Source organism: Lichenostomus cassidix, chromosome 9 (assembly GCF_008360975.1).
Source record: "Lichenostomus cassidix isolate B80296 chromosome 9, HeHo_3.0, whole genome shotgun sequence".
NCBI classification, from domain to species: domain Eukaryota; kingdom Metazoa; phylum Chordata; class Aves; order Passeriformes; family Meliphagidae; genus Lichenostomus; species Lichenostomus cassidix.
In genome coordinates, this window is record NC_139490.1 from 14597169 (window position 1) to 14610951 (window position 13783).

General features: G+C 36.7%; 1 protein-coding gene across 1 annotated transcript in view; it reads right to left on the reverse strand.

Moving 5' to 3' along the window:
• RASA2 (RAS p21 protein activator 2) overlaps positions 1-13783 on the reverse strand; it is a 43337-nt gene that overhangs the window by 21687 nt on the left and 7867 nt on the right. Inside the window, exons 3-5 of the mRNA XM_085069542.1 lie at positions 9853-9956; positions 8741-8835; positions 6333-6409 (exon numbers count right to left, since the gene is read on the reverse strand). Coding sequence (XP_084925668.1) covers positions 6333-6409; positions 8741-8835; positions 9853-9956 — 276 coding nt within the window. The remainder of the gene's footprint in view (positions 1-6332; positions 6410-8740; positions 8836-9852; positions 9957-13783) is intronic.

Sequence of the window (13783 nt, forward strand, 5' to 3'; positions counted from 1 at the left end):
TATCCAGCCTCATCCAATGGCAGCAACTACATCTGGAAGGCATTTAAATGGATTGATATATTTTATTTTGGATAAACGACCTTCTGAGTTGTGCTAAGAAATGCAAAGTGAAATCCTGAAATTATATTTAAACATCCAAAACAATTAGTATATAGTTCTAGCTCTACCTTTGAAACAGTGCTTAAGGTTTATTTTCAAACTCTTTTCACAACAGCCCATGTTCAGGGTTAAATTGCCCTTTTAAAAATACTGTTTTCTTCCACAATTCATATAGTAAGTGGTAAGCTGGTGTTCAGCAGGTACACAGGCACACTGTTCACCAGCCCTGATGCAAAAGGGACAGCATGGTTTGCACCTAATGTTCGATGAGACAGAGAAAGCTTTTCTGGACCTTTTCTGAAGTCTTGCCATCTTTGAATCACCACAGCAGCAACACAGAGCTGCATCAGCAAGCTGCCTAACCTTCAGATGCTGCCCACATGTGAGCATTAACTAAAAACAGCTGGAACAACAAAAGTAAAGCAGAAGAGTTTGTAAATGTATAGCATAAACCAGACTTTATAGCAAAATGATGCTCTAATGTAACCATGCACACTGTAGTTTAAGTCTGGAAACATTCAGATTACAAAACTTCATAAACAAAACAGAAATGAGATCTGAATATCCTGTCATATTCCTGTTCTCTTTAAAATAATTTGGTTTTTAGCTGTATTGCAGGAATTGAACTAAATTAATGCTAGAAAGTTTCAACTGTCATAATTTTCTAGTTTGAATAAAATCCAAAACCTAGGCAACTTAAGGAGGAAATACACTTCTCTAAATTCAAATGAACAATTAAGTAAATGTTCTAATATCATAATGTGGAATAGTAAGTGGTGCAGAACAAGTTAAAATTATGTAGCTGAACACATTTTTAAATAAATGTTTGATGTACTGTAGAAAAAAATGGTGTTAAAAGAATAACAGGAGTGGCAAATTCAAACACAAGTGTGGAAACAACAGACACTAACACTCCTGTGCTGCCTCAAAACTCCACCCTCTTTGGAGTATGCACAATTATAAACCAGATGGTATTTTCCCCCAAAAAAGTCTCTTTGTCTTAGCCAGTTCAGGGAACATTTAGTGCTGAACCACTGCACAATCATTTGTTATTTTTCTTCCAGTTATCAAGCACATGGCCTTCAGCATTTCAATAATTTTTGAATCACAATGAACCCTACAGTGATTTCAAACCCACCATTTAAATGGGCTCTTGAAACATCCAGTTGTTTCATAAGCATTAATTGATTCCTCCTCCAACACACACGTGGCACAGAAGAGTGGCAACAAAATTAAACTGTCTAGACTTTTCAGTCATTTGGGGTATCTGATCTGAGGCAGCTAGGACTTGATGCTTTCAGACTGATGGGCGTTCTTGTGGCACAGAACACTCTCTGCAGCTCCTCAGGCTTTGCAGTTTCAGGTGTGAAGGTTGAGTGCACCTATAAATCGGCCTAACCTTGAACCTCATAGGAAATTCACAGCAGATACATCAGTCAACCATATCTGAAGAGAATTCAACTGTTTTAACAAGATTATCACCATTTCTCTTCTTACAGTCTTTGACACGTTCACCAGGCTCCTGGATTTCTCTAGCAAACATACCAGTCTGTGGGACTTTTGGTTACACAAACAGCTTGCTCTGTTCTCTTGACCACAACATGCACAAACTAAAGAAAGGCTTGTTTGTGACTTCCTATGAGTTGAAAAACATTTTACTGACAACTCCACAGCCTTGCAGCAGAACTAGAATCTCTGGATTCATTGGATCTGTCACTTCAAGCTGATTTCATGCTCCACTCAAGTCTCCCTGTGGAGGCAGCTTGAGCTTTCCCTTTTCACCTCCTGCCTAAGTCCCAGTTCTGCTACCAGCAAGTATGGTCTGCCTGGTTTAGACAGCCCACCCTGGTCCAACCCCTCCCCTGACCATCAAATCCTAAAACCCCCAAATCTTTCTCTTCCACACCTATCAGGCACAAAAATTTGTTCCAAATTTACCTCACCTCTTCCCCTTCCATCCTTCACTCCAAGCTAGCCTGTCATATCCACCCCTGCAGTCTGCAGGTACTGCCTGGAGTCTGCTCTAGACACTGTGTGTGACAGCACAGCCAAGTCAGCTGAACTGCTTCTTCTGTTTACCACCCTCCTGGGAAGATTTTAGGTTTCAAGCCAGTTGTCAGTTTGGTGAACTGAATCCCCCTGGCCATGCAGGAGCCCTCCCAAGCTCCAAAGGCAAGCAGCCATTAGGAATAGGAAGCCATTAGATCAACTTGGCACTACCGAGCCAGATATTTCCTCCCCAGGGACTGAGCACACGACACTGAATCATTACTGATACTTTCATGCTACTAAACAGCCTCCACTCAACATGCTTAAAAATTATGAAGATGTTTGAAATGGCTAAACTAGAATAGACTTAAGAGAAATGAAAAGTTGGAATGGAAATTAATGGAATGGAAGAAACCTCACTAAGTTTGCCAGTCAGAAAATTTCACAGGAATACTGCCTTTCCTCAAGGAATTAGGGAAAGTGCTAGAACTGTAATCTTCTTAAACTGGAAAATCACCAAGAAATCCCATGAAAACCACCAACAACAAAATGCCAAACATTTTGACCAAACAAAACAGGAAAATACCACTAAATATACACTCCTATTCTAACAACCATAATAAATACACTTCGAACATACAGTTAATATTTCAGCTTTGACAAATCATTTCATCTACCTAGCTAGGCAGTTGTCATTCAAAGGGCATAAATGCATAGAGTTTGAAGAAGTAGAGAGGAAATTAGAAGCCTTTTATTCTATATTTTAGACTACTGTATCTTTATGTTAAATCTAAGCAACAGGTAACAGACTTTTGTTCTTTTCTCCAACTACTGCTCAGTAGCATAAGATATGTTTCAGTTTACATTAATTCTTGCTCTACATCTCAGTACTTTGTTGTGCAAGACGAGTTTCACATAGGAAATGACAAACTTTCAGATAAAACCAGCATATATTCAGCTTGTAAGATGAAAATAAGTCCTTAAAAAGACAAAGCCCACAATAAACCCCCTTAATGACTGTGTGACTACCTCCACCATCCAAATCAACTGAAATTCTCCAAGGATAGACAGTCCCTAACTGCAGCTATTAACATTTGTATGGACACTTCAGAAAAACTGCTATGCTTCCTAGAACAACCTCATGCAAGCAGATGAAGTATAAACAGGACAGTAACAAACTGACAGATCCATTTAAGAGAGCATGGTGTATAATTTATTTAGAAAAGTGTATGCAATGAAACCAAAATGTGGCTGTAATAAACCACTTCTGGGCTTTGAAGTATTCACACTATAAATACACAAAATCTTCTTTCAGAGCAGAAGGGCTGTTGATCACAGAGAAAGCAGGTGCTACCACCCAACTGCCTAATTTGGCACAAAAGTGTTCAAGCATCACCTATTTCAGCAGCAGCAAATATGCAAACAATGGTCATGCAAACTTGCTCTTAGGGACTCCCAGGAAGGGCTGCAAGCACGTATTTGTGAAATGTGCTACTATACACAGCATTGTGGTTTCAAAAAACACAGCTCACACTGAGTCAGCAGGTAATCTCTTGCATTATCTTTTTCCCCTCCTCATTCACACGTTAGAAAAGGAAACAATTAGTATCAGAGACAAAACAAAGCTTTAATTCACAAACAGTCTGTGAGCATATCTGCATGAAACTTAACAGCATGTTTGCAATTAATACAAAAGTTATGTGTAAAATCAGGACTCAGCCTGCTCTACATGAACTCTAAAACAGTCCTTCACCAAAGGAAGATTAACTATGCTTTATGTCAAAAGAAGTGACTGGAATTGAGTTTTTAAATCAATCCTCATCATAAAACCCATCTAGAACAGCAGCAAAAAAAACTTCTACAACCATGTTTACAGACTCAAAACAACAGGAATCCATTCCCTAGCCAATCATCATTTTGGTTCAGCCACAAGGTGACAGGGGACTCCAGGTAATGCTCAGAACCACAGCCCTTGAATTACTTGCTATTGTGTGTGCACTTAACACCATGTTTAATCTTGTGCCATGAAAGTTGAAGCTACTATTTTTCATCTTTGTAGAACTTGTGGACTCCCAGGAAATACACACTGGAAATCCATTAGCAATTTGCCCATGCAGAGGAGCCAACACAACTATCTAGAATTCTCTTATCCTACAAAAAATTAACTGGTGAAGGTTCAAAAGCATCTCATTCTCATTACATTGAAACACCATTAATTTGAACATGAAGTAAAACATCACTCCTGAAAGGCAAATATCATAGCCTGTATTTCAAGAATTATTTTTTTCAGTGATTTTTTTCCTTTTGCCAGTACTTTCCAGTTTAGAACGGATGAAGAGGAGTCAGGGACAAAAACATATATGCATTTGTGCCCACTCCTTTTACTCTATTACAGTTCTTCTCCTTTCTATCTTTCAGCTTTGTTAAAGGACTTACTAATTCAATGTCTTCTCAGTTCCTGGTGACTAGTAAAATATAGCAGCAAGTGCATCACTTACTAATTGTCATGGGAAATTTACAAAACAGGCAGAATTTTAAAGAGTTTAAATTTTCTCTTTAATACTACCTCATGTATTTTCTGCAAGTTCCTCATGCTTTAAGAACAAATGAATCTCAAAAATGCCCTCACATCCATTTCTATAATACCACATTTAGTGAGAGATTTATTTCTCATACTCTCACATGTACATCCAAAATATATTTATGTATATGTACAATGTATTACTAACGCAGTAAACTATTTCAAGGGTATCAGCACGTGTGGTAAAACTCTACTAAACATTTTTAGTTTAAGGAACTCTAGTGCATTTCATAACCTCAGACAAAAGCACTGATGTAATACTGCAGTGTTTAACGCACAATCCTCTCCCACATGTCAGTGAGTGGGTGAGTGCAGCAGCCAAAAGAGAACCCTGGCTTCCTTTTGATCAATTATCTCCGTCATAAAGAGATCCTAAGAGAGGGCATGGTGAGTAAACCACTTCCTACTCAAAACTGCAATTTGCAACAGTAACTTTCCAAAGTAACTTTTCTTCACCAGATGAAAAATCCAGGCAAGGTTTTTCTAAAAATAAAACACCACAACACTAACTTCAAGTGCATGAACATATAAAAAGAAAATTAAAACTTTCAGAAAATTAAGTAAGTTAGGAATAAAACACCACATCATAAAGCTCTAGCCAGCTTTTGGTGGTGAATAGTCCATGGGGAAAAAAGCTATTCTAATTCTGCTTTGTGCCGCAAGTGGGATACAAAAATAAGAGTAGCAGGACTCCCGATGAACCATGCTGCTACCCACCATACAAGCAGACACATTCTGAATTATTTTTAAGTAATAAAGATAGCTTGGTGTCCAGTAAGTTTCCATCTTACCTGAATTATCAGCCTACAACAGCCACTAAAGCATTACCAGTTTTACTAGCTTAGCTCCATCACAGAATAGATTCCCCCTTCATACCAAATTTGAGAAGAGCAAACAGACCAGTCACTTTGCTGGGTCCTACTCCAACCCAACTACTCATCTGGGTTTAGACAGTTGACCAAGACAGAAGGAACATCACCTAAATTTCATAATGAAAATTATATTAGCAAATATACAAAAAATTTACTGTTTCTATAATGCTCTTTGACATGCTGTTGCATTTTTACACTTCAGAGCCAAAATTAAGTTTGGTAATGAAAGCACCGTAAGTTGTTGCTAAGAAGTTCTACTGAAATGTGGCAAACATGCTGCTCCAGAACCACAATTCCTATACTTTTTTTTTTTCTGTGAGCATTTCTTATCATGGTTAACCACAAGAAAATAATTCTGAAGCAAAACTAGCACTGAATTTTCATGTAACAACCCAAAATATTCCTACTGAAAGTTTCACACCGTTCCAAATACCACCAGCAGCAGTAATTCTGTCAGTAACAGCAATACAGCAAGTTCTGGCTGTCACTGGCACTGCACATTCCTAGCTTTCTCACCAGACCCAATTCAACTGGAATTACAAGACACTAATCCTAATAGTCTCAATAAAAGTGAGTGCTTTGGCAGTAGAGATGAGCAGCTATGAAAAACTTCTGCAGGAGTTCCCCCGAGGCATTTACTCATTTCCTCATAAGGTAGATTCCAAGGAAAGTCACACAAAGAGAAAAATGCTATTGCTATCAAGATGTGCAGACATCCAGAATCAAGAGAGACAAATCACATAATGTTCTAACAAACAACCAAATATTAAAGGATTAATGTATTTCCTTACTGTACTACTAGTTGCTGGCACACAGATCCATTGTCTGTTATCAGTTCATTCAGTTTTAATTCAAGGTGAACTTTTCCCTGAAAGAAACCAGGAGAGAAACAAAAATAGTTTAAAAAGCATTTCTTTTAAAAGTAGCAATTAGAACAGTAATATAGTTTACAGTTAGAAGTTACTTAATGTAATTCCAATATAACCACTTAAAGAAAATACCTCATCCAAAGCACATATCCTGCAAGTAGAGAATGATAGATGTATTTCTATAGAGAAGCATTATCACCATCTGCAGACAGCACAAGAACCAGTCAAGCCTCTGCAGATTTAACACACACAGGTATTTCTTCCAGCATGACCAATTATCAAGAAAAGAGTCTGAACTATTTTGTCCTAAGCATGGGATGAACACTTGCACATACATGAATTTATGAACACTTCAGGAGAAAGCTCTAAAATGACCTTGGCTCTGAAGGCAGGCAGGTAAATCCACAAAAGTAGAACAGTATGCAGTAGCCATTACCAGCAGCATTTAATATCCACTGTCAAATCCTGTCCATCACACCAGACTGAAGATCATTTAGAAATGTACTCTCCATCCCAGGGCAGTTTTCAATTATCTCATGAAGACTGCTGATGTACTCAAGGAACAGTAAATACAAAAGAGAAGAACAGGCGGCAACAATTGCTAAACCCAGCTTCCTCCTTTTCTTTTTCTGATATGGCAGGATATATTTAAGAAAAAGAATCCATAAATTATGCCACAGCATGGATTAACTTCAGAACTCAACAAAGGCCAACCTACTGTACCCTCTGAATAAAAGGCTTCAAAAACTTCAAACCATGATATGCAACTTGCTTGGGATGACCAAAATTTAGTACTTTAGCCTTGCTCCAAACAGCAACCACCTGAGCAATTCCTGTTACTCCTTTAAGTGCCTGGCTGGTTTTGCTGCTTTCATATCTGAGATAATCAGACACTGATGGAGTCTTCCTCTAACAGTGCTCTCTTTGGCATTCTTAGAACTTGTCTATTTGCTGAATGGAACATCAGATGATAATGCTCTGTCCACAATCAAAATACTCAGTGAAGGGTCCAGGAAGGTGATTTTCAAGAGTGGCAAAGGAAGCAAGCCATAATCTGAACTACAGCTTTGCCTTTCCACTAAAATGGAAGTAAAACCCTTAGCTGACCTTGCAGACATTTCTATAGCAGTTATGTTTTGACATTACACTGCAATGTTTTTATTGTAAATCCCCTGGGGCAAAGGCTGCGTTTCCCTCTCTGTACGTCATATGGGAGGAGAAATGGAGCTTCTTTTACAAGACAGTTCCAAACGTAACTGTTTTGGGATGCCTGCCAAGTGTTTTGCAAACTGTTCCTACAGGGACTGGAACACAGGTACATTAAGAAAGTATTTGTCAAGCAGAGAAACTCCATTACAAAAACAGATTTACAGGATAAAAGCAGGATACTGAGAAGCATGCCAACAGCTTTACAAGGCAAAGTTTTTGAATGACAAATGAAAAGACAACATTATTAGTATTTATTATAATAACTTAACTTGTTTTAGAAAACAGACACTGTGAATGGCCTAAACATCTTCCTTTTGTTTTTAAAACCAAAACCCACAAATTGTATTTTACTCTGAACTTGGCTCATAGATGATTAATCTGTGAAAATAATATGAGAATTCTGTGCATTCCCTTCTTCCAAAAATAGACAGGATTCTCCCTACCCAAAGGGACTTTCAGGTTACTAAAAAAATAAACACTGTCAAGTCTAAGACTTTTGTCCTCAGGCAAATCTGGAAAAAACCCTATTAAAATCTAATATTAATTACAGCAACAAGGCTAAGAGATTCTCAAGAATTCTATTTTGTTCTTGAAACCAAAATGAGAATTGCTACAACTTCTAGAGCTATCTAATTTTTACCTATTACTAGAACAATCCTGTTTGAAGAACCGGAACCATGGGCTGAAATACAACTGCGAAGTGCAAGTTATTAGACACTGAACATAGAAAATATTTCAATATAAGACTAATGAACACAGCACATGTACCTCCAAGTTTTGGAGACTAACCATTTCAATGTCACAGAATCAGCCATTATTTCAGTTAACATCAAAAATGACTGAAAAATAACAATTCAAGAGTTACAGGATCCATTCATGTGCCTCAAGTGTATGGCTCTTCTTACAAGCATTTTAGACATCAAAATACTGCTAGACAAATAACACAGCCAGCTTAGAAGTGTAGAGTTTGCATTATTCTCTAACCAAACTGAAGACACAATTGCCTCACAAGAAATACAGGTGCTTAGCCCTATCTCCTACAGCTCAATGTTACCTTCTACCATCACGTTCCTGTATCTGTATTTCACTTTCAAAATGTAAATGTGCAATTTAATAGTTACCTGAACCTCTGAATTAGAATCAACAGGTTGAAGCATAAACCAGTTCTCTTTTCCTGTGTAGTTGCATAAATCTTCTTTTTTGATTGACACCTTTCCTGAGGGAGGGTGGCAGGGGGAGAGAAGCATAAATATCACCTTCATCTGAATAGAACAAATATTTAAATATGTTTGAAATTTGATTTTTTCTAAACTCTCTTTTAGTTTGCTTTTTTTTAAGTTTATGATGCCATATAAAGAACATAAAATAAGGAATGTTATGGGTAAGTAAAGCAGAAAATAGTTTTTATAAAGCCTGATGACGTTAATTATGATTTGTTATCCTGGATATCACTAATAAGAAGGTAAAATAAAGAGCACACTTGAGGCTGGAAATAACATAATAGATTTGAGAGAACAGAAACGGTGTTGAAGAATGTTTAAACAGGAAACTGAAGTAGATGCCTTTTACTCTTCTGATTGCTATTTGGAAAGCTGTTATTATATCAAATTATCTGACATGCTGGTGCAAATTATTTCCTTCCTCAATTCAAGTAAAGTGAAGGCTTCTTCCACAGCAGACTGTTAGAGCTTTGTAGCAACTGTATCCAAAAAGCAGCTGCAATAAAGCCATTATGCAGAGGGGAGAGAAATAGAAATCCACCTCCTGTGATTTTTCACTTAAGCTACACAAGTTGCTGCCAAATGCTTTGTAAGTCACTAAGTTACAGGTTGCACTGACAGGGAAAAAGTTATCTATAAACAGGTTTAAGAATTATTCCACAATTGTAATTATTGTGGAATTATTCCACAATTCCTTCTGTAAAGATCTACAAGTAGCGACAATTATTCAAATATTCCAATGAAGTGAAGAAGCAAATAGAATTTTAAAAATGTATTCAGGCCATAATAAGACTACAAAATGTCCTACTAGCCTAAAAAATAAACATATTTTAGCATAATAGAATAAAACAAAGAAATTAAATACTTTTCAAACTTTAAAGAAGCATTTAAATGCACTATACCCAGTGTTTTGAAAAAATGCACCAATAATTGTATCCCTAATCCTACAGATATTGCTACTGACAACAAGCAAGTGTTATGCAAGATGCAGACAACATACCACAGACACTTACCTATACGCAGGTCTTTTTGTAAAACACTTTTATCATAAATGTAGAAGGACAACCACTGGAATGTTCTTGGAATCTCAAAGTAAAACTCCTCTCCAAAATAAGGGCTGAAAAGAAATACTGAAAGTTAATACAAAGAAACACTTTAAGCAATTTATGAACATTAAAAAGCTGCATTTTTACTGCTGTCCCAGCCCATGGCCCTTAGCACTACACTGACTTGTCATCAAAGCCACCCCCAACCATTTCTATACAGGAACAGACAATAACACAGCAATGCTTTCTGTTTGTTTAACAAAAGGTAAGAATCAGATCTCACACAGAAAGCAGTGTCTCCTCTGCAATTTCAATTCTATTTTTCTCTCTTGAAATTATTCTAGCTGGTTCTCTAGAGTTCCTGAGACAAGCATATATTTTGTTTCATTTTCTTATTCAGTACATGATTAAACTACATTTAAACACAATTTATTATTTACTTAACTGACACTTGTTTAGCTCTAACTTCCATGTCAAAATTACTGCTCTAAGATTCAGACCTGTGAAAATCCAGTATCATTCGAAACTATAAAATAGAACAGTGAAAAAATATTAATCTCAAATACACATGTTCTCCCTCATGCCAAAATGGTCACCACATTTCTCCATCTAAAGAAATCCAGTATCACGTTTACAGTTCACCCTATTTAACTGCCATTTGCACAGGCCCTCTACAGAAAAAGACTCTGGGTTCCTACATATTTCATGCAATGTGTTGGTATCTTCACTCTCAGAATTTATTCTCTCATTAAACTAAAGGAGTACTTATTGACATTACCAGAGCCAGCAGTCAGAAAATTGCATTTCAACACTGAACAAAACCACAATGTTGCTTGTGTTACTGCAAGTGGTGAATTCTGAAAGTCAAGTGCATCCACAGAAAAACTGTGCTATTTTGGAACAACTGGATTCTTGAAAGACTTTAAATAGTTTCAATTACAATGTAGTAATTTCACCAGGGAAAGGTTTTGAGGTTCATAAAACCAATTTTATGCAGAAAAGTACTGTGATGACAGTTATACTGAACCCTGAAAGAAATGTTGGGGTTTTTTTGTTTCCCAGCGAATTATCATTCTGATACTACTGTTATAATACTTTCTTCAACTAAAACAAATTTGACAAATATGCTTATGTTTGGAACAAGCAGTTCATGTTACTGCCTACCCAAAGGATACCAGAAAGAATAGGTCACCATCCCTACTCTCTTCCCTCCAAAATAATCACGGAAGAAGCAAACACCACCCAATGCTTAAGGACAATGGCTCATTAAATAAATTAAAAAGAGCTGATAACTAAATTGAAAAGTAGGAAACAGCTGAAAAATCTAGTATTTCTAAAAATCTATTCTTGACATTTGAAACAAGAGCTTTAAGGGCAGGAATTAATTATAAAGAATTCCACAAGTGAAAATGTTCTTTTTTAAAACACAGTCATTTTACCACAGGCTTCAAAGCAGACAAATCAGTATTAGCCTTCGCACTACACTGAGAAGTAATCTAAGAGTTCTCAGTTGAAAAATTCAATTGTGGTTTTTCAGCTCCCCACTTTTTCCCCCTCCTCTTTTTTTTAATAATTTCAAAGCCAACAAACTCTGCTTTGATTACAAGGGCTGGGTTCTTCTTGTCAGCACCATGACTGGAGGTATAAACTAACAAGCATTACCTTCAGCAGCAGTGCAGCCCTGAACAGCCTCAACTTCCTTATCACCATCACTGCTCCTTTTAATTGTATTGACACAACAACTCAGACCAAAAACAAGGATGAAACAAAGGCTTATTTTTACCTTAGATCAATTCCATGACCTGGTTTCCCTAACAGCTATACAAATAAAGTTGCAGGAGTACAAGCAAAGAGATACTACAGGAGAAAGAGTAAACAGTGAGAGAATGACCTGGCACTGGTGTCAAGGGAAATTCTGCTATAGTTCAGCTTCAGACAGACATCCTAAGGAAACACCAGACTGCAATGCACACCAACAAGTGCCCAACAACTGCCTAGGGTTAAGCTCCTATTCTTGATGGATCTATGGGATTCTATACTTCCAATTATACTTAGGGTGGGATGAAGACTATTAGCAGAGACTTTCAAATATCTATTTAGCACTTATATCTTACAGTTAGAGAGAGCAAACTTTGCAGCTACATATATCCCCCACCCCCAGCCTCCAAAGGATGAACAGCCAATTACAATCTTTATTATTATTTTGACTTCAACACTACATCAAGTCTCACATTTGGCAAGAAAGAACAAGTCAGTAATATGAGCACAAATGAAGGTAATGCACTGTTTTATCCATGTTGATACATATTTCTTTATCTAAATTAATAATGGTTATCAGTTGTTGCTTAATTTTCAGCAAAATATGAGGCAGAGAGAGAAAATTTAAGGTAAGGAATAAATGTATTAGTAAACAAATTCTTAGGTGGATACAGACCTGGCTGATGTGGTACAATAGTTTATACCAATGAGGAATAATTAAAATGGAGAACTCACTCATCCTGTTCCTCAAGAATTCAGTCAGTTTAGTATTTTCATTTATTACTTTGATGCAAGAACTTTAAAGACTGTGACAGATACAAAATTAGAAGATAGCACTAATTCAAAGGGCGACCAGACTGTCATACAGGAAGAACTGGATTACAGTAATACAGGAGATTAAATTTCACTGTGTAACACACTCCTCTGCTCTTCCCTTCCTTGGTGCAGGAACCTGGCAGTTCTGTGTGGACACTGACCAATGCCCCAGTTTGTCAGTTAATAAAAGCAATGGTTACATCAACAAGGGAATTAATTACCTTGCACTACCACGAAGTTCAGTTAAAAAAAAAAGAGAAACTGAATTTACTTTAAATTTAAAAAAAGACACAAACATACCACAATCCCCCCCTGCCCATTTGTCCTACTTGACCACAGACATTTGAGGAGGCTCACGGATATTCTTTGAACTTTCCAAGGGAATAAAAAATTCTTTATTCAAACCCACAGAAATCCCACACCATGTCAGGAAATATTTCTTGAGTCATTAGCCAAAATATCCTTCTTTCACTTCCAGTATTAATTCATGGTTTTTTAACTTTGGAAAGTCATTTGTTTTACATCCGCACTCCAACAACTCTCCCAGTGCTGGTGGAAGGCCAAACCCATTTGCACATTTAAAAAATATACTTCTTAACAGTTTTCAATCACTGTAGTCAAAACTAATTTTAATTCTAGTGATAATTACTTCCACAGACATTTAACTAGCGGATATTCACAGACTAAAATTTAGATTACAGCTTGTATAAATTTGCAGCCCATAATACAGTGACAAAAACAGACTGTGAATTATGTGTGTAAGAAAAAGCAAGCAAATAATATAAAACAAAACAATGAAATTCAAAGTTGTATCTATGACTAAAATTATACTGTACTACACCTTACTGAAAAGCAATTTATGAAGTTTCAAAATTAATAAGAGATTGGAGCTTTCATCTCCTGTCCCAATACCTCTAAGTTAGTACGGTTTCTAGTTTAACACAGCAATAAGCAACAAGATGGTGTAATTAAGTTTCTGGAATGAGAGTCAGCCTTCGTAATTGCATATAGAGCAGCAATCAAGTGTAAGCACCCAACTCTGGTTGCTGCTAATAGAGGATAAGTTATTTTATTACATTTCACCAGTTTGTATGGAATCTTCCCCTAATTCAGAGGATGAAGGAGTCACCTATGAAGTCAGTGGAGACAGAAAGGTGCCAATGGGCAAAGAGTGATTCAAAACACTGGGTTCTAACTTCTAATACAATGTTGTCATCCTAGAAATATTAATTTCATATCACCTGAAAAATTCACTATTTGAGGTGTATAATTCAAGACTCCTCTCTCCCTAACTATTGTTTTGTTATAATGAGATTCTTTACTT